The sequence below is a fragment of the Podarcis melisellensis genome, assembly GCF_964234715.1.
Source record: "Podarcis melisellensis genome assembly, chromosome: 16".
Classification (NCBI taxonomy): domain Eukaryota; kingdom Metazoa; phylum Chordata; class Lepidosauria; order Squamata; family Lacertidae; genus Podarcis; species Podarcis melisellensis.
The window spans coordinates 25,971,695-25,992,758 of NC_138533.1; the positions used below are offsets into that span (position 1 = coordinate 25,971,695).

Consider the following 21,064-nt stretch of genomic DNA (forward strand, 5'->3'; position numbering starts at 1 on the left):
CCGCCAACCTATCTCAATCTTGGTGGGGCTACAGTGTGTAACTTTTAACCAACCAGTCCTGACTCGGTGCTCTTCAGACATTTTGGACTACAGCTCCCATCAGCCCCAGACAACACACTGTCCTAGCACAAGCAGTCCATGAAATCAAAATGAGGATCTTGCAAATGCAAGGAGAGAGGGATTTGGCTCTCCAACGATGCATTGTATCACAAGTCCAACCTGTATTTCTCATGCAGCTGGGGACTGGGAAGAGGAGATGACAGACTAGGAGCTGGGGGTGTCTCCAGGGAGATGCAGAGTAAGTGCATCTAAAGCTCTGTGTGACACAGTTTGTCTTCTTTGGGGAAGCGCTTCATACATTAGATTGGCATGTGTGTGCGGTAATGTCTGCAGGAGCAGTTTCCCCAATCTATGTGCTCTCCTTGAAGTGTGCTCTTGGGAGTACCATTTGGTGGAAAGGCAGGACACCATTGTTTCAGACAAACTAGGGGGAACTGTAGCTTGACGGTAGAGCATCTGCTGTGCATGCAGAACGTCCCAGGTTTAATCCCTGGCATATCTAGGTAGGGTTTTAGTGACGAGATTCTGGAGGCAAGCAACTGGGGAGGCTGTTCAGACCTTACTTGTGGACTTCCCAAGAGCATAAGACCACCAGAAGGGCATGCTGGATCAGGCCAGTGGCCCATCTACCCAGTGCCGGATTTAGGGTTGTGTAAGCTGTTCCCCCGCACAGAGCACTGAGCCAAAGAGATACAAAATTGAGAAGATCCATTTGGGGGCACCAAATGTTGGCCTCGCACAGGGCACCGTATTACGAAAGATTACCAAAGTCTGCCCCTAATCTAGTCCAGCATTCTGTTCTACCAGTGGCCAACCAGATGCCCCCAAAGGAAAGCCTAGGAGGGGAACCTGAGCGCAACAGCCCTCTCCCCTCTGTGGTTTTCAGCAACTGGTATTCAGAAGCATTACTGCCTCTGACAGTGAAGGCAGAACATAACCATCAAGGTTTATAGCCATTTGGAGCCTTATCCTCCTTATGTTTATCACTAAGCAAAGTTTAAAAAAAACCAACAGAATCATTTTTTAAAAAACAGAGGGGAAGGTGATCAGGGGCCTAGGAGAAAACACCCAGGGCTCAAGATTTCTGGGCAACCCCCTAGCAACCTTAACACAGGAGGGACCCGCAGGTCATGACAGCAGAACTGGAGCGAGTAGGGTGGTTAACTGTCCATCCGCATGCACTTCCCCCATACACAGAGTTATGGAAATGTGAAATGGTTGCCTGGAGGAGTCTGTGGAGAGGAGTACTGAGCACCTCAGGGGGCGCCTTAATGATCAGGATTGCAGAGTGCCAGTCTCCTCTTATTACATGTGTTATGTCAAGGAGAGAAACCATACCAGCTGGCAAACTGGTCCCCCTCCCTGCGTCAGTCTTGTAGGAAGATAGAAAACTGTCTTATATCAAGAACTGAGTACTGGTTCACTCTGCTCAGTAATGCCTTGTCTACATAAGAGGTGGGGAACCTGTGACCCTCCAGGTATTGCTAGACTCCCATCCGCTCCAGTCAGCATAGCTTTTTTGGTTCGTTTCACTAGATTGAAATACTGCTTGGTTGTAAAAAGTCCTCAAAGCACTTTACAAAGAGAACAAAACAATGAAATTGTTAGTAGAAAAAAAATAATTCAAAACATTCAAAAATAATTAAAATCAGTGATAAGCTAAAAACCAGGTTAAAGCACATGTCAACATTCTACATCTTTTGGATAGGCTTTGACTAAACAAAAAATTGTCTAAACAAAAATGCTTTTAGCAGGCACAGAAAGAGTACAGTGAAGGCACCTGCCTGGTGTCAATAGGCAGGGAGTTCCAAAGGGCAAGCGCTGCCATATGAAATGATGGAGTTCTTACAAATGCAAAATGCATATCATATGGCACCCATAGTAATGCTCATTCTGCTGATTAAAGTGGATGGGAGGGCACATGTGGGGCAAGGTTATCTCATAGGTAAACTGGTCCCAAGGTGTTAATTTGTTGGTAACAAATCAGCAACCAGTGTGGATCTCTGAGCACAGATGTTATATGTTGACAGGGTCTCCTGACAGCAGTCGTGCTGCAGCATTCTGCACTAACTGCAGCTTCCAGATCAAATGCAAAGGAAGTCCCACTTAGAGCACATTGCAGTACAGTAGAACCTCAGGTTACATACTGTCCTCCTTACGAACGCTTCAGGTAACGAGCTCCGCTAACCCGGAAGTAGATGCTCCTGGTTGCGAACTTTGCCCCAGGATGCAAGCAGAAGTCGTGCGCCGATGGCATGGTGGCAGCAGGAGGCCCCATTAGCGAAAGCGTGCCTCATGTTAAAAATGGTTTCGGATTAAGAATGGCCCTCTGGAAAGAATTAAGTTCGTAACTGGAGGTACCACTGTAATCTAATCTTGAAGTAACCAGTACATGAACTACTATGGCCAAGCCTTCCCAGTCCAGGAACAGCTGTAGCTGCCATACCAGTTGCAGCTGGTAAAAGGCACTTCTAGCCACTGAGGCTACCTGGGCCTTCAATAACAAAGATAGGTCCAGAATCACCCCCAGACTCTGAACCTTCTCCTTCAGAGATAGGCAATTGACCAATTTCTCAGACACAGGAACCACACATCCACAGTGTCCCCATCTCGACAAGATTCAAGCTCATCTTGTTTTTCCTCATCCATCTAACCACTGCATCCAGGCACTGGTCCAGAGGGCTGCACACCCTCTCCCAGTTCAGATGTTATGGAGAAATAGAGCCGAGTGTCATCAGCATACTGATGGCACCTTGCCCCAAGATGCCTAATGACCACTCCCAGTGGCTTCACATAGATATTAAATAGCATTGGAGATAAGATAGTGCTATGTGGACAGGCTGCTTGGACGAGTGAAACCGACCACCTGTCTCCTTGATCCTTGCCCATCCTGGCTGATAAAAGCGAGCCGGGAAGCGCTGGGCGATGGGCTCTGCGGGGTGGTGAATGCTTCCCTCTGTGAGGGAGCCTTCCCAGACCCGCTGAAAGAGGCGGTCATTAAACCGCTTCTTAAAAAAACATCTTTAGACCCGGCCAATTTGGCCAACTATCGCCCAGTCTCAAATCTGCCATTCTTGGGCAAGGTGATTGAGCGGGTGGTTGCTGAACAACTCCAAGCACGCCTGGAGGAAACGGACCATTTGGATCCCTTCCAATCGGGATTCAGGCCTCACCATGGGACTGAAACTGCCTTGGTCGCGCTGGTTGAAGATCTCCGGCGGGCTAGGGACAAAGGTGAGAGCTGTTTCCTAGTTCTGCTGGATCTCTCAGCGGCCTTTGACACCATCGACCATAACATCCTTCTGGACCGTCTAGAGGGGCTGGGAGCTGGGGGCACTGTCATACAGTGGTTCCGCTCCTTCCTCCTGGGCCGTGTCCAGAAAGTGGTGGTGGGGGGTGAGTGTTCAGACCCCTGGGCTCTCACTTGTGGGGTGCCTCAGGGTTCTGTCCTCTCCCCCATGCTTTTTAATATCTATATGAAGCCGCTGGGAGAGATCATCAGGGGGTTTGGACTGGGTGTTCATCAGTATGCAGATGACACCCAGCTCTACCTCTCCTTTAAATCAGAACCAGTGAAGGCGGTGAAGGTCCTGTGTGAGTGCCTGGAGGCGGTTGGAGGTTGGATGGCGGCTAACAGATTGAGGTTGAATCCTGACAAGACAGAAGTACTGTTTTTGGGGGACAGGAGGCGGGCAGGTGTGGAGGATTCCCTGGTCCTGAATGGGGTAACTGTGCCCCTGAAGGACCAGGTGCGCAGCCTGGGAGTCATTTTGGACTCACAGCTGTCCATGGAGGCGCAGGTTAACTCTGTGTCCAGGGCAGCTGTCTACCAGCTCCACCTGGTACGCAGGCTAAGACCCTACCTCCCCGCGGACTGTCTCGCCAGAGTGGTGCATGCTCTAGTTATCTCACGCTTGGACTACTGCAACGCGCTCTACGTGGGGCTACCTTTGAAGGTGACCCGGAAACTGCAATTAATCCAGAATGCGGCAGCTAGACTGGTGACTGGGAGTGGCCGCCGGGACCACATAACACCGGTTCTGAGAGATCTGCACTGGCTCCCAGTACGTTTCCGAGCACGATTCAAAGTGTTGGTGCTGACCTTTAAAGCCCTAAACGGCCTCGGTCCTGTATACCTGAAGGAGCGTCTCCACCCCCATCGTTCAGCCCGGACACTGAGATCCAGTGCCGAGGGCCTTCTGGCGGTTCCGTCATGGCGAGAAGTGAGGCTACAGGGAACCAGACAGAGGGCCTTCTCGGTAGTGGCGCCCGCCCTGTGGAACACCCTCCCATCAGATGTCAAAGAGATAAAGAATTACCTGACATTCAGAAAACATCTTAAGGCAGCCCTGTTCAGGGAAGTTTTTAATATGTAATGCTGTACTGTTTTTAACACTGATTGGGAGCCGCCCAGAGTGGCTGGGGAAACTCAGCCAGATGGGCGGGGTATAAATAATAAATTAGTATTAGTATTAGTATGTGGCACCCCATTAACGTAACTACCCAGGGGCTGAGACGCACTCACCTAATGCTACTCTCTTGATTTGGTCCTGGAGTTAGGATTGGAACCACTGTAACTCTGATTTCCTCCACATGGATATTGAGGTCACTCGGGACAATCATCCTGAAAACCAACAATACCCCAGAGACTACCTTGGACAGCCCAATCAGGGATGCTGGTGGGCGACAGGGCAATCAATAGACCAGGAGCATACCCAAGCAGTCTCTCTAAGACCCTCTAAGTCAGCCTTTCTAAACCTGTGGGTCCCCAAATGTTGTTGAACTACAACTCCCATCACCCCTAGCTAGCAAGGCCAAAGCTCAGGGATGTTGGGAGTTGTAGTCCAACAACATCTGGGGACCCACAGGTTGAGAACCGCTGCTCTAAGTCCAAGATCAAGAAGTTTTCTGGCAAAGGAGTTGGTGGTTATATGGACAATAGCAAGCCACACCCTCACCTTTGAACCCCTAGTCTAGACTGGTGGATGAACATGGTGTTAATTATGGACCCATCCATCAGAGATGATCAGGGATGAGGGGATCTGTAGTCTAGCAACATCGGGATGGCTACAGGTTCCTAACATTTGTACTATAGTGACCAGCAGCCCTTCAGATAGGGCGTGTCTCCAACCTTACATGAGGATTGAACCTGGGGTCTTCTGTATGCAGAGCAGATGCTGTGCTCCTGATCATGCAGATGACTCTTAGTGAGCAAAATGGGTGGTTTCTTCTTTTCTATAAAAGCTCTGCAGAAAAGAACTCCTTGAAGCACACATAAGTCCTGCTACTCTTACCATCAAAATACATCACAGCCCGATAGTGTACCTCTCCTCATCTGAGGAGAGGAGGGAGCCCAGCTTGTCCTGTTAGTTCTGCAGCAGTATGTACAGACATCAAGCAGAACACCCCAAGCTGGAGGGGTGACTTCACACAGTGTGCTATTGGAGCAGGAGGAAGTGTCCCTGAGCTGGAGAAGAGGGCGTCCCAAGGAGAAAAGAAGAGGCTCACAGTGCAGGCAACAGGAGACAGAGCGAGGCATCTCATCAGTGCTGCAGTGGTTGACTCAATAATGGGCTTTCTGAGACGCTTGGCCAAGCTGACAGTCCTGGCACAGCGCTCTCTCTCTCTCTCTCTCTCTCTCTCTCTCTCTCTCTCTCTCTCTCTCTCTTTGCAGTGGAGCAATACCAGGGGGGAGGTGTGTGGGGGAAACAGATGCTCTGTCATTGTGCCTGAGCACCAGCCGCAGTGTCGCATTAGGCTAATGACAGGTTAGGATGTGGGTGTGGTGGAGCATAATTGCTTAATATTAGCAAAGGGCCTTGGTGGAGGTGGACCCAGATGCTGGCATTATGATATGTGAGACGTGCACAGCAAGCTGAAGTGGCCCTCACAGGAGCTAAAGTGAAGCTGCTGGTTCCCAGGTTTGGGGTGTATCAGGAGATGGGCCAATCTGACTGATGGGGTGGGTGCAATCCACTGGGAAATGTCTGTCACAGGCTCCGCTTTGGAGGCCTAGGCAGCAATGTTCTGAATACCAGTTTGCTGGAATCTGCAGGAGGGGAGAATGCTCTTGTCCATGAGTCCTGCTAGGGGGCTTTTGAATAGGGGCATCTGGTTGGCCACCATAAGAACAAGATTCTGGACTAGATGAGCCATTTGCTTGATCCTAATTTGTACTTTCTGAAATACCGTAATACACAAATCGAAACATAGCCACCCTTTAAAACCTTCACTTTTCCACATTTCACAGTGCAGTTCTCCAGCCAAGTGATGTGCACAAAAATGCATATACTGGCATAAAGTATGCATATAATTGCATATATTAGGGTAAATTATGTTAAAAAATGCATTATATCCCGGGAAGCTACTTTGAAAATGTGTATATTAGGAGAAATTGAAACTAAAATGCTGGTGAATTTTCATGAGCAACTTAAAAAATAAATAAATCTCAAGCTGATGTGGATATGTGGAGAACTGAATCTAAGATTTAAAAATAAGCACGTTGGAGACACCAAAATTGACAAATTTGTTGATTCCCAGCACCAAGGTCCAAAGGGGGCACTTCCTGTGGACAGCTGAATTGCCAGCTATTGTGGTGATTTTGTTTTATAGAAATTTGTTTGTTTGTTTGTTTATAAAATATATGATATGATAAAATATATGATAAGATAGTATATGAAATCTGTTTACAGCACTAAAAACATAAAACCATAGAGTTAAAAACATACACCAATTAATTATTATGGAAGGCTATATTCTTAATTTTAATTTAAAATTGGCCAAGGAGGTGGGGGCCTGACTACTTTTTATCACTTGATTTAGGAGGGGAAGTGTTGATAGAAGATTTTGGAATTCAAAATAACTATCTTTTGTCAGTAGAAATCAAAATTGAATTAGGAGTATTTCTTTTCTGTATAAATAAATATCTACCTCCCTCCTACTAATAGTATGTCACTGACCACCAATGTTTAGTCAGGTTGAATATCCCTACTAGAGCAGATCAACCATAAATTCCATAAAAGTACAAACCAAAAATTTGTACTTTTTTGTGGAGATTTTAATGCCTCAGTTGGAGCAACTGCAGAGAGTCTCTTGGTACCTTTCCGCTTAGAAGATATTTTCCTAACCTCACATTGTTCTTTGGACAAGATGATGCACGCACAGAGCCTGAAACTGTTGCAATTTGTATTCCAACATAATTTATATGTTCTTCACGGGAGTCCTCTAGACATATCTAAGGGTCAATATACTTATTTGAACAAGCATGCTGGAAGTGCTTCCAGTCACATTATAGTCTCTCCTTCATTATTCACTTTTGTAGGGGATGGGGGTGGCGCTGTGGTCTAAACCACTGAGCCTCTTGGGCTTGCCAATTGGAAGGTTGACGGTTCGAATCCCCGTGATGGAGTGAGCTCCCATTGCTCTGTCCCAGCTCCTGTCAACTTAGCAGTTCAAAAGCATGCCAATGCAAGTAGATAAATAGGTACCACTGCAGTGGGAAGGTAAATGGCGTTTCCGTGCACTTTGGCACTTGTCATGGTCCTCCGTGCACCAGAAGCAGTGTAGTCCTGCTGGCCACATGACCTGGAAATCTGTCTGTGGACAAACGCCGGCTCCCTCGGCCTGAAAGCGAGATGAGCACCGCAACCCCATAGTTGCCTTTGACTGGACTTAACCCTCCAGGGGTCCTTTACCTTTACCTTTTTATTCACTTTTGTGAACACTTTTGAAGTGCTAGAACAAACAGAAAGCAACTACTTTCCAATATCAGTGATCCTATGTCCTTTAACAGAAAACATACTAACTACCAAACCCTCAAGAGGGTGTTGAGAAATACAGGACATGACAAACTTGAGCCAATTTTTTGTGAGCAAATCTCCAAATCTTGTTGATGTCTTCCAGCAAATTGTCACAGAACCCAGGCCCTATTTGATAGCTTATACAATTAATAACAACACAGAGACAACACTTCTTGACTGGTTTGATGGTCAATGCAAAACGGCTAAGAAAGTTCTGGCTAAAGCAATTAGGGATTCGCATAAGAATTCATCAGAGGCTTCCACAGAAAATGTGATCAAACGTAGATCAAAAGAAAGGAAGCTGAATATACGAAAACCCAGTGGCAGGAACTGGGACTAGCAGTAATGGAAAATAAGGAAGACAAATTCTGGGAACTGGTGGCCCAGAGTTTAAATGAATTGAGATCATCACAAGAAGTGTCAATTCCTGCCTTTGATTGTGTTAAATGTTTCTCCAACATATTTGGTGGCCAATATTTGACCACCTCATAAGAAGAGAAGACTCCCTGGAAAAGACCCTGATGTTGGGAAAGATTGAGGGCATAAGGAGAAGGAGACGACAGAGAACGAGATGGTTGGACAGTGTTCTGGAAGCTACAAACATGAGTTTGACTAAGCTGGAAGACAGGAGTACCTGGTGTGCTCTGGTCCATGGAGTCACGAAGAGTTGGACACAACTAAGCAACAACAACAAAATCTAGGCAAACATATGTACCAGCAGTTTTTAAGGATTTCTCAGACCTACCTGATTGGCAACCAGTCTCCTGTAATGAGATAAAGGCCATTTTCAAATAATGCTCCTGGAGAAGATATTCTTCCACCTGAGCTCTATAAAGAATACATGGAATCATGAAAGTCTATCCTGGCTGGTTTCTTTACCACCATAAACAACACGGGCCAAATGCCCTCTGGGAGGAAATTGAGTATTATTTTTCTGATTTATAAGAAAGGAGATAGGAAGAATCCAGAAAACTATCAGCCAACTAGCTGGTTAGACACCTCCTCAAAGCTATAGGCATGGTATCTCCTTCAAAATTATCAGACTAGTTGCAAAATAACAACATTGTTCGTGAAGAACAAGTGGGATTCAGAGGAGGGCACAGCATCAATGATCGATGTTTTACTCTTAACCATAAGGAAATATACTAAGAACATTAAGAATTATCCTTATGTAGCCTTTATTGAGTTTTCTGCAGCATTCAACTACTAATTGAAACAGACAGGGAGAAATTTCGAATTGCTAACATTGACCGCAGAACTCTGCTATTCACCCACAAACTCTACAGCAAAACAAAAAAGAGGTTTAAATGATAGTATGACTGATCCTTTTAAAATGTCATAAGGAGTGAAGCAAGGTTGCATTCTGGCTCCCACTCTTTTTAACTTTTATAGCAATGATTTGGTGTAATATTTAGCCAATGCAAGCTCCACCTCTCCAGTAATTAGGAACAGAAAGGTCTCCTTATTGATGTATGCAGATGAATTAGTGCTCCTCTCTCTTTCTTGATTGGACCTCAAAAATCTCTTGAGGAGTGTTTAGCACATTCTGTAAACAGGAGAGCCTATCTATAAATTACTCTTAAGACCAAGATTATGATTTTTGGCAAAGACAGTCCTAGGTATAAATGATGTTTTAGATCAGCGAGCTATTGAACAAACTTACTCATTTAGATACCTGGGTATACACTTTAGTGAAAGCTTTTCTTGGAAGTGTCATATGGAAGCAGTGAAAGTTAAAGCACAGAAAACCATGGGGCATTGATTAAATTCTTTTACAATAAAGGAGGGCAGCTGATTGAACCTCCCCTAAAGATATTTGATAGGAAAGAGCTTATTCAAATGCTCTAAGGTTTTGCAGTCTGGGGCTCTGATTTGAACTCCAGTAAAGTTTTGGAAACTGTACAGAATACAGTGGTACCTTGGGATAGCGGCGTATGTAACCTGAAGCGTATGTAACCCGAGGTACCACGTACTATTTTGCCTTTTTAAAATGCAATTTGCCAACATCCATGGTGTAAGAGAGAGAAGTTACCAGAGATACCAACAAACTCAAATCCAGCTTGATGTCAAATTAAATCTCTGAATCACCACATCAACGTATTTTTTTTCATCTAACTCCTTTTGCCATGGTAGTTTTGTTTTGCCTGCATTTTTGTTTTGTTTTTTTGCAGCCAATGCATAGAGGGCCACTCTTGTGTGTTACAAAGCTATTGTTGCCACTCAAAAGAAATTGAACCATTTCTTCCGGGCTGTGCCTGCTTGCTTGTGTGCGCAAAGGTTTCAGAAAGCAATCTCTGGGGTCTCTATTTAAGGCTAACAGATAATGAGTGAAGTCTTCCACCTGCGGTTGACCACAAATACAAAGGCTGCCTGCTTATGGGACCTTGCTGTAGCAGCCTTCCAAGAATGCAGTGGTCATCACTTGGAAACGCTGTGCAATAAATGCAGTTCTTAAGGAAACTGGTCAGAGTTTGGTCATATAACAAGCTCTAAAATGCTCTCTTCTCAAAAGTGGATACCAAGGGGGAAATCTGGTGTTTCCAGTTTAGTTGTAGGTCCCTCCAGGATTCTGTCCAGAAAAGCCAATTCCTTAATTGACACTTATTCAATGTCAAAGCAGAGCTCATTTCTAAAACACCTTGACAAGCTGCTTTCCAGAGCTGGTTATCACCCAAGTTCATACAGCACAGGAAAACTCTCAATAGGCAAAGTAGCAATTTTTAAAATATACTTTAAAGGAGCACTGTCTGCTCTTGCGTTAATTGTTGGCCACGAGGATGATGTATGAAGAAAGCTTCTGATATTCCTGATGGAAGAGTATAGTTAGTTAGATATAATATACAGTGGTACCTCGGGTTACATACGCTTCAGGTTACATAGGCTGCAGGTTACACTCCGCTAACCCAGAAATAGTGCTTCAGGTTAAGAACTTTGCTTCAGGATAAAAACAGAAATCGTGCTCCAGCGGTGCGGCAGCAGCAGGAGGCCCCATTAGCTAAAGTGGTGCTTCAGATTAAGTACAGTTTCAGGTTAAGAATGGACCTCCGGAACGAATTAAGTACAGAGGTACCACTGTATTGGAGCTGTCAGAGATGCACAAGGGAAACTGTGTTTTAATGCTCAGAATCTTAGCAAAGTATTTTTTTATATTTTGCCTGTATGTTCTGAATTATTTATTATTTATTATTATTTATAAATATTATTTATTTATTATTTTATTAAGTATTGCTTAATACAAGTTTGTCATGGCCTTTGTCTCTAGAACAATAAACTTATGAACTGAACTTAGTATTCATAATTGCTTGCCCAGGCCTGGCAGAATAGAAAAGTTTTAATTGCTATCTAAACCAGGATGTGGCTTCAATAATTGGCAAAGATGGTTAAATGGTAGAAGCCATGCCTATGAAGATGACTTTGCTTGCTACATTTCCGACATCCCTCATCAGGATCACAGAACTTCATAAAAATGCCAGATGCCGAGAGCGCTTGACGTCTCTGGGAAAAGGGGATGTGTGTGTGTCCGTGTGTGTGTAAATAATTAATTCCTTTGCAAATGAGGAATTCCAGTGTGGTTTGAGCAGACTGCTTTATGTCTCCCCAAAATCTCTTTGAAGCCAGGGACCTTTTAAAAACACACACACACACAATGCACAGCGTGATGTGAAGCCGGCCTGTTGGTCATAACATCAACAGCTGCTCCAGATGGACTGGAAGTGCTATTGGCTGCTGACGCCAGACCCTTGCAGAAAGTGCTCCAGTGTTCTGCAAAGAATCAAATGTGCTTCAATCTGCCTTTGGGGTCAGATTGCACTGCCCAGCAGCAGCAGTGTGGGGGATCTTTTCTATGCCATTGACCTAACATTGAGAAGAAGAAAAACTCTGTCATGACTCTCAGATTTGGCCCCTTTGCGGAAGATTCATGCGGCAATGAAACAAGGCTGCTGTATTCAGAGGATAATCCTCAGTGCTTCCCCCTTGGTTCCCCTGACCTGAGGAGGGAGCTATTCTGCCTTTCTCAGACTTGGAGATATTTCCACACCCGCTATGGTGCAGAGGTCAGCCCACAGTTGAACTATGGAACTCGCTCACACAGGAGGTAATGATGGCCACCAACGTAGGTAGCCTTAAAAGAGGATTAGACAAATTCATGGTGGACAAGGCTATCAGTGGCTACTAGCCCCAATGGCTATGCTCTGCCTCCACAGTTGGAGGCAGTAATGTTTCTGAATATCAGTCGCTAAAAACCACAGGAGAGGAGGGGACTCTTGTGTCCAGGTCCTGCTTGCAGAGTTCCCTTTAGCTTATCTGCTTGGCCAGTGAGAGAACAGGATACCTGAACTAGATGGATCATCGGCTGGATCTAGAAGGCTCTTCTTAAGTCTGCAGAAACAGATAAGGTCTGCACAAACAGCTCCCCAAGGAAGTGGGTCATAGGAATGTAAACCTTGCACAATGTTGAAGGCTTACTCCATCCAGTTCAAATTGCCTACAACGACTAGCAGCAGCGATCAAGGATTTCAGGCTGGGTGTCTCCTAGCCCGACCTAGAGCCGATGGGCACTGAACCTGAGGCCTTCATGTAAAACAGGTGCTGTGCTATAGGAATCTGCCTTAAACTGAGTCAGACCTTTAGTCCATCTAGCTCAGGATTGCCTACAGTGATTAGCAGGGGGCATTCCCAGCCCTACCAAAGCAGACGACATACCACTGATCAATGAGCCTTCTTCTTGAGGTCAGATGCGGCACAGGGCTTGCTAGCCTACTAAGTCATCTGATGGAATGTTTCCTTGAATTCTATTTATTTATTTAGAAACATTTACAAACCACTTAATATTTAAAAAGCACAACACAAAAAGTATAAACATAGAATAAAAATACAGTATAAAACCACTAGAACATGTGTAAAAGCATATAAATGGGGGTTTTTTGTCTGCCTGGATGGAGGAAAGGGAGGTGCTCTGTGTGTGTGTGTGTGAGAGAGAGAGAGAGAGAGAGAGAGAGAGAGAGAGAGAGAACTAGCTTACTGTACAAAGGTAAAATTTGCATCAGTTACTCCACCCACTTTTGCCTCTGACCCCCCCCACTGGCATGTGGCCCCCTGGGAGGTTGCCTAGGAGTGAATGTGGCCCTTGGGCTGAAAAAGGTTCCTCAGCCCTGTTCTACACTGACTGGCATCAGCTCTCCAGGGTTTCAAGCAAACACCCTTTCACAACCCTACTTGGAGATGCAGAGGACAGAGAGATGGAGCCTGAGACCTTTTGCATGCAAACAAGATGTTCTTCTACCGAGCTGGGACCCTTCCCCAAAAGGCTTGTTTTAAAGACTAGCAAGTTTATTACGGCATCAGCTTTTTGTGGACCAGAGCCCACTTTGTCAGAGGCATGACGTAGGGAGTACAGATGTTCAGATTCTTTGATAAGGGAGGTGGACCGATCAGACAGCCTCGGAAGGCAAGGAATGGTGGCCAATGAGTCACATTCTCCAGGCAGAGCTCAGACAAGATTGGAAAGAACGGAGTGACCCAGCCCAAGTAGCAGCGGCTGGGTCGCACTAAATCAGCAGAGCGAGGAAACACAAAACAACGGGAGCATTAAAACCCAAAGTAGGACAGCAATTTCCTCTAGTGAGCCATGAAATATGGATTCCATAGTAGCAAATGTCCTGATACGATACGATACGATACGATACAATACAATACAATACAATACAATACAATAATCTTTATTGTCATTGTCTCCATAGAACCCTCATCACCCTGAATTACAGCTCCCATAATTATTTGGGGGGAGCCATGCCTATCTAAAGTGGTATCATAGTGCTTTAAGTATATGGTGTGTATGTGGCTTTAGCTGGTTCCACCAATCATTGACTCTGCCTCTGTCTGCCATTGGCTTTGGCTCCATCTACTGTTGGACTCCATGCCTTCTGCTCTACCAGGGCACTGGCCACTACAGGCTGACGCACTGAAGTCCCAGAATAAACTAGCAGAGAGGCATCCTCAGAGGCACTGGTCCTTAATAGATCTCCCAAGCCTTCTTGTCCTCCTGGACTGCACTGCCTCCCTCTCTGATTGCTTATTCACAACCTTACCAAGATGCACTGAATCTACGAGAAATCACTGGTGGCTATGTGGCTCATTGGCAGAGCACATGTTATGCGTGCAGAAGGGTCCAGGTTTTATTCCCAGTTACTCCAGTTAGCAGGGCTGGGAAATACCTGCCTGCATGAACTCCGGGAAGCCAGTCAGATCAGACAGTCCTGAGGTAGACATAGGCAGTTTCCTATGTTTATGGGAAGCCTGAGTGTCTCGGTGAGTGTCTGCCGGCCACAACAGATGCAACTGGCCTCATGGCTTGGAAATTTGATTTTATCACTCCACTTCTACATAATTTGCAGAAGGCTAGAGATCTGGGTACCTTGGGAGCTGCCTTTTCCTTGCACCCTCTGATTGACATCTGAGGCCTGGCTTCAAATCCCTCAGCAGGCAAGAGTGGTGTCAACTATGGGCAGAGCTTTTTCTGCTGCAGCTCCTACCCTATGGGATGCTTTCCCAGGTGAGGTCTGTCAGGTCCCATTGCCATTGAGAAACTTTCAGTTAATTGTGTCATTTTTTTCTGGTTCAGTTCAGTGTTATTTTCGTGCTGCTGCAATTTGTTAAACAGGTTGGATAATGTTAACTTAAATAGGAGCCTTGGAGCTGCAATGTGTTGACATCTCAGTGCATATCTTGTCCTCATATTCTCTCTCTCTCTTTTTTGGCAAAGAAATGAAAAGGAAGCAATTGCTTTCTTCTGTAAAGCTTCTGATTTCTGTAAATAAATTAAAAGGGAGCAATTGCTATCTTCTGTAAAGCTTCTGATTTTGTTTTAAAACATCTATGTTTTTATTATGTATAATATGATGAGTGAAAAAGAAAATTAAAGCCTAAAGGTAAAGGTAAAGGTACCCCTGCCCGTACGGGCCAGTCTTGCCAGACTCTGGGGTTGTGCGCCCATCTCACTTAAGAGGCCAGGGGCCAGCGCTGTCCGGAGACACTTCCGGGTCACGTGGCCAGCGTGACATCGCTGCTCTGGCGAGCCAGAGCCGCACACGGGAACGCCGTTTACCTTCCCGCTGGTAAGCGGTCCCTATTTATCTACTTGCACCCGGAGGTGCTTTCGAACTGCTAGGTTGGCAGGCGCTGGGACCGAGCAGCGGGAGCGCACCCCGCCGCAGGGATTCGAACCGCCGACCTTTCGATCGGCAAGTCCTAGGCACTGAGGCTTTAACCCACAGCGCCACCTGCGTCCCAAAAAGCCTAGGTGGAGCTTAAAAACATTTTTAAGGGGTTATGTTTGTTTTGCTTGGTTTATTATTATGAGTGTCTCTTAGCTGCCATGAGTCTCTTTGGGAAAATAGGGTAGAAAAACTGAAATAAAATAACCAAAGGCACACTGTTACGGAAGAGAGTGTGTGGTGGCGGCGGCGGCTGAATTTGGCTTCTGCAAGCCTGTTACAAGATACACACAGAGGTTTCTTCTGCTACATGATCTCCAGACCTGAGAAGGTAGCCAAACTGAGACCCGGAGCAAACCCCTTTGTAATTAGTTCAGATTCTCAGCTACTGCTTAAAATGACTCATACGGCTAGAGGCCTTGCTGCTGCTCCTCCTCATGTTCTGTGCACACATTTCTACAAGTCAGGATCTGAGCATTTGCTTCCGTCAGCCACCATCCATTTCTCTCATCCTTATGGGCACCAGTTCAGAGGAAGCACTCGCACCAGCAATGCCATGGTGGCACTGACCATTCCAGATCTGCCTTCAGGAACTCATGTGCCCCAGAGGTCTGAGGGTCTGCTATCTCTCCCTCTTTCTCTTTTGCCCTTCTCTCTTCTCCCAGGCCCATTTTCTCGTCGGTGCTGTGATAAGATAGGAAACCACTTATGTGAAGTAGAAAAGGAAACGCCATCTCAGGCTGGCAGATGCTGTGGGTGGATGTGGCTCCATTGTAGAGCACGTGGCCTGCAGCTCCAGTTACAAATGTTGGGAGATGTAGGAGAGGCAAGAGGAAGGACTTCTTGAGACGGTGCATATTTCAGTTGTGGAATTTGCTTAAAGAGGAGGCAGTGATGGCCACAAACTTGGATGGCTTTAAAAGAGGGTTAGACAAATTCATCTTGATAGCTACTAGCCATGGGGGCTAGTGTTCTACCTCTACTGTGAGAGCCACTAAATGCCTCCGAAGCCACAGGAGGGGAGAGTGCTGGTGAGCGCAGGTCCTGCTTATAGGCTTCCTATTGAGGTGTTTAGTTTGCCACTGTGAGAAAACGATGCTGGATTAGATGGGCCATTAGCCTGATCTGGCAGGCTCTTCTCATGTTCTTATACAAGGTTCTCAGGCTCTAGGAACTTGGACTCAAACTTTTTTGGCAGTCCCATATATATTCAGCCACTTAGTTCTGGCTTCATGGTGTATGCATGGCTTTGGGTTCTAGGGTCAATTACAGATGGCTCTCAATTTCAAGTATAGAGCTGGGAGAAAGCAAGGGGAAGAGCCATAGCTCAGTGGTAGAGCATCTGTTCTGTGTGCAGAAGGTCCCTGGTTCAGTCCCTGGTGTCTCCAGATAGGACTGGGAAAGACACCTGTCTGAAACCCTGGATAGCTGCTGCCAGTCAGTGTAGAGAAAATGGACCTCAGTGTTCTTACTTGGTATAAGGCAGCTTTGTAGGTTTCTGTGATACAGAAAGAATCCCCAAAGATAGAAAGTCTAATTTTGTTGAGTAATCCTCAGCTTTTCAGCAGATTCATGAACTGATTAAATTCACATCAATTTGCACATTTAAACACCCATATAGGCTCTGTTTTCAACTACTAGAGGATTTGTGAGATAAAAGATGATGTTGTATAAGCAAAAGCTGCCGTGTATTACTGGAGGGGAAGGGCATCCTTCATACTGGCATATTCTATTCCCTTTCACCAAAACCCAAAGAGCCCCCAAATGCAAACCCTTAGCTTACGTCACCCTCAGCCACTACCAATTAATCAACAAAAAAATTAAGTTGATTAACCTGCTGGTGAAACTGTTCAAAGCCTAGTGTGAAATGTTGGTTTTGTGTCCCCCCCCCTTACAGTGTGTGTGTGTGAGAGAGAGAGAGAGAGAGAGAGAGAGAGAGAGAGAGAGAGAGAGGTGGTGGGTGGTGGGGAATGAATCCCCCAAATGTTGGAGGGGTAGGGTCATTCCGCACCTGTCCATATCTGTGTGATGCAGGCCCTGATCAAGGAGAGAATTTTTGCCAAACCTCTCAAGAAGCCCTGCACTGGTGGTGGATGTGTTCTGTTCATTTGTTTTCTTGCACTCAATTTGCTCAGGCCCTTCTTAGCGCCTCTAAGTGGATTGCGCTCCTCCCAGCTGTCTTCTCTGGGCATCGAAATGCTCAGTGTTTGAGGGGATAGAACGGAGCACTGTGGCAGTCTCTGAGCACTGAGGGCAAAGGTAGAAACTGACTTCTTGTGGGGGCTTCTTTGTTCTTCATCCTCCCTCCAATGAGTCAAACCAGATTCCTCCTCCTCCTCCTCCTCCTCTTCCTATCCTGAGTGGTGGGAGGGATCAGAACTTTAATCTGATGTAGATTATATCCATCCACCCACTCCCTCCTTCTCTTCCTCTTTCTTTCCGTTCCTCCCTCCTTCCCTCTCTGCTGCTGCTCCCCTCCTTTCCTTTCCCTTCCCTTCCTGCTTCATCTCTTCAAAGAAGTGAGCAGAAAGTTAACAAGCAGAAAGAAAGATAGAGAGGGAGGGAGGGATGGAAGGAAGGAAGGAAGGAAGGAAGGAAGGAAGGAAGGAAGGAAGGAAGGAAGGAAGGAAGGAGATGAATGAGTGAAGGAAGGGAAGAAGAAGAGAGCTCTCAGAAGAGAGGCGCCCTGCCACTTGTGCCCAGTGGAGCTCTAGATTTGACTGCTGCCGCCTCTCTCCCTTTGCTCCTAAGGACTGCCTTTCATGGAACCAATTGCCCGCTTCCCTTTCTAAGCCTGTCTCCCGGAAAGGCAGCTTCAGCATATTATGGGCAACTGTGTGAAGTCTCCACTGAGAAACCTCTCAAAAAAGGTACGTTTCCCCCCACTGCTTAGATGTGCGCTGCTTGGGTCGCCATCCCAGCATCTTTGGGACAGGTTGACCACTTGGTGTCTCTTAAACAGGTAGGGAGGGTTGGTGGGAAGCAGGTGGAGATGTGTCTCCCAAACTCCCCACCTAAACTTGGTCATCGGTCGGGCAGCGCAGAGGCTGAGAACAGTCACTTGTGGGTGTTTGTGTGCATGAAAGCATGATCCCGTCCATGTGCAGTTGTGTGTCGACACAGAGGTATGTGCAGTTGTGGGCACATGTTTGCAAAACATGGGGCATGAGGCACTAGGAAGCACTCCAGCACAAGCTGCATATAAATGATCAGGAGATGCTCCTCTTGGTATAGGTGCCATTAATTGCCTTGAGAATTGTGCAGGAGATCCTCTCGGGATTGTTGTGCCCAGTGCCTTTTTTCTGGGGGGACGCATACCCCTAAACGTTTTGTGAATCTAAGTTTGGCCTCATTGAGGAACAGTATTTCAATATTAGTAGGAAAATGAGAGTATCCCTGAACATTTTTTTAGAAAAAAGCACTGGTTGTACCCCTTGTTGGTTGATTACAAGTGTGTTCACGTTTCTGTACCTAAACATACTAGCACACATGTTTTGTACAAAGCTACCAACTGAAGCATCTTTCTATGGGTGTAGGTGCACTTGTGGCTTTGTGCATAGATGTGCAGAGCACAAATCCATTACCGCATATTAGGGACACAACTAAATGGTGTCTAGTTTGCGGTGCATTTTGTGTTATCGCAATCAGGCTGTTTGAGCCACAAGCGCATATCCTGGCTAGGTTGTCCCCCGCGCTTCCATGAGGGTCAGTGATCTGTCATCCCTGTTGAAACAAAGATTTTAGTGTATTGCTAGCAGCTACTGCACTCTGGGACAGGGGAAGATGTGACTTCCTTCCCAAATCCCCCTCTGCCCTTCCCCAATTTTCTGTTGGGGGGTGGGTCGAGCCGCTGTTTCTTCAGCCCCACCTTCTGCATTAATGTAGGTCAGCCCTTCCGGCAGTTATGTGCCAGTCCTCATTTACCCTGGAAGAATCAGTTCCATGGTAAACAACAATGACCTTTAAAGCATGAAATGGACTGGATTTTGCATCGTTTAGGGTGCACATTTTTCTATGTGCTGCTTCACATCCCCTTTTCTCTGAGGCCTTGTCCTTTCTCCTCCATCCATGAGGGTAAGTTGCTGGGCCTTTTCTGGGATAGCTTGTACCCTTTGGAATTATTTGTTGGTGAAAAGCCACAACGTTGATTTCAGCACACTGCTGATGCTTTTTTAAAAACACATTTTTGAGTAGTTAATCTTAACTGGCTGTTGATTCTGCTGTTAAGTTCTGTGTTTATAACTCGGCTGAGGGTTTCAGTGGGTGTTTTCGTCTATAGCGAAGTGTTTGGATTTTAGCTGCGTGATCAGTTGTGCTCAAGGTTCTTCCCCCCCCCCCCCCATACATTCTTATTGAATCTTCCTGTGATTTTCTGCTGTAATCACTTCAAGTAACTTTTGGCAGAGAATGCTACAGATAGGCTTTATAAATAAAACTAGCAATACATCAGAGCACCCACATAGCATTTACTGATTCCCTGCTTCCCCTTCCATTTCTATGCTCTGTCAAAAAGGTATATTCGTGGAAATAATTAACACACACACCCCGCGACTGAACTGTGAGTGGAGTTCAACCTGAAAGGTGTGCACACATTTGCCTAATAACACAACCAGGCACTTCCAACTTGTTGTTGCATCAGTGGCAGTGCAGGAACAGTAGCCATCTGTTAGTAATTGGATGGTGCTGGTGATACAGAGAAGGGCCGTAGCTCTATGGCAGAGCACCCACTTTGCATGCAGAAAGTCCCAGGTTCAATCGCTGGCAGCATCTCTAGGTAGGGCCAGGAAAGGTTCCCTGCCTAAAAACCCTAGAGAGCCATTGCTGCCACCCAGTGAGGACAATACTGATCTCTGTATAAAGCAGCTTCCTGTGTTCTTAATGACAAGTGGAGCAAGGGATTATTGAAACAGAAGGAATAAGTGAAGTGAGCCCACCCTGTAAGCAGATGCAGATATTTGCGCAGGTTCAAAAGGGTGTGAGTTTGTGGGGTTGTGCAGATGGTGCTTGGGATGAACGTCTGTGCTCCTCTGCATGTATCTGTGCGCACATTGATCCAGTTATGCACAGTGACGTAGCCACACATCTCACATCTATGCCCCACACCTATCTCTGTGGGATGGCCTTCTCCTCTATGAACACATGTCTGCCCTGGCATGTGTTTAAGTTTCCCCCACATATGTGCTCCTGGTATGTAAATGTCTGTGTTTCAGATCCCTCCCTCTCCCTGGTGGTTTGTGTGAGTGCTGGCATTCAGCCAGTGGACTGCTTTATGTTGAAGTGCTCAGAATAGTTTGTGGACACAGCAGCAGCAGCAGTAGCAGTGTAGCGGTAACATGCGTGACTGTTGAGCTGGCAATGGAGCTGATTCTCCACCATTGCAAACTTCAAAATAAACTTCTGGGTAAAATGCTTCCTAAATTTGCTTGCTGAGAGTCCTAGCAAATGGATATTGAACAGACTCACAAGGCTTAATTGATAGATTAATCAAAGTAAAGTTTTAGTTGACTGACTGGTTGATGGAGCCAATTTTTACTAATGGTTGAAATGTTTTTGTTCAGGGCAGGCATGTCTTCCTAGTTAACAAAAAAAGAAGCAAACTACCCCATGTTCCAATGAACAGAGCCTTTGTTTTGACATGCCGTGTGCTGTCTTGTGCTTCCTTTAGTATCTCCAAAAGGCACCCCTGGTACTAACCAAATGTATTTAACCCATTAATTATTTGTGGGGCAGGTCAGATGTAAACTGCTGACATCCTACTGGCCAGATACATCTTACTAATAGTTTTCCGAACCTCTGACATAAGATTCTAAGGTCAGGGCTGATGAAATTCTCTTTCCAGAAGTTTCAAGCCAATGAAAGGAGGAAGTGCTCTCTTAATGGTAGGGCCAGCCCTCTGCCTAATGGTAGGGTCAACTGACACTCAAGTTTATCCCACCAATGCCTATGATGAAATAACTTTTGCATTGTTTCGAGAGCCTGTTTTGGGTTTCA

General features: G+C 45.9%; 1 protein-coding gene across 10 annotated transcripts in view; it reads left to right on the top strand.

Moving 5' to 3' along the window:
* Window positions 1-21,064, top strand: part of CABP1 (calcium binding protein 1) — a 74,275-nt gene that overhangs the window by 37,758 nt on the left and 15,453 nt on the right. For 2 of the 10 annotated variants that reach the window (XM_081892479.1, XM_081892480.1), the window contains exon 2: window positions 17,825-17,943. The exons of 5 other annotated variants lie outside the window; for them this stretch is intronic. In XM_081892479.1, the coding sequence (XP_081748605.1) occupies window positions 17,899-17,943 (45 nt within the window). In that variant the 5' untranslated portion in view covers window positions 17,825-17,898. Of the gene's footprint in view, window positions 1-17,686; window positions 17,944-18,770; window positions 19,148-21,064 lie in introns of those variants that run through there. 3 more of the 10 variants (XM_081892478.1, XM_081892475.1, XM_081892481.1) reach the window with 2 other exon arrangements.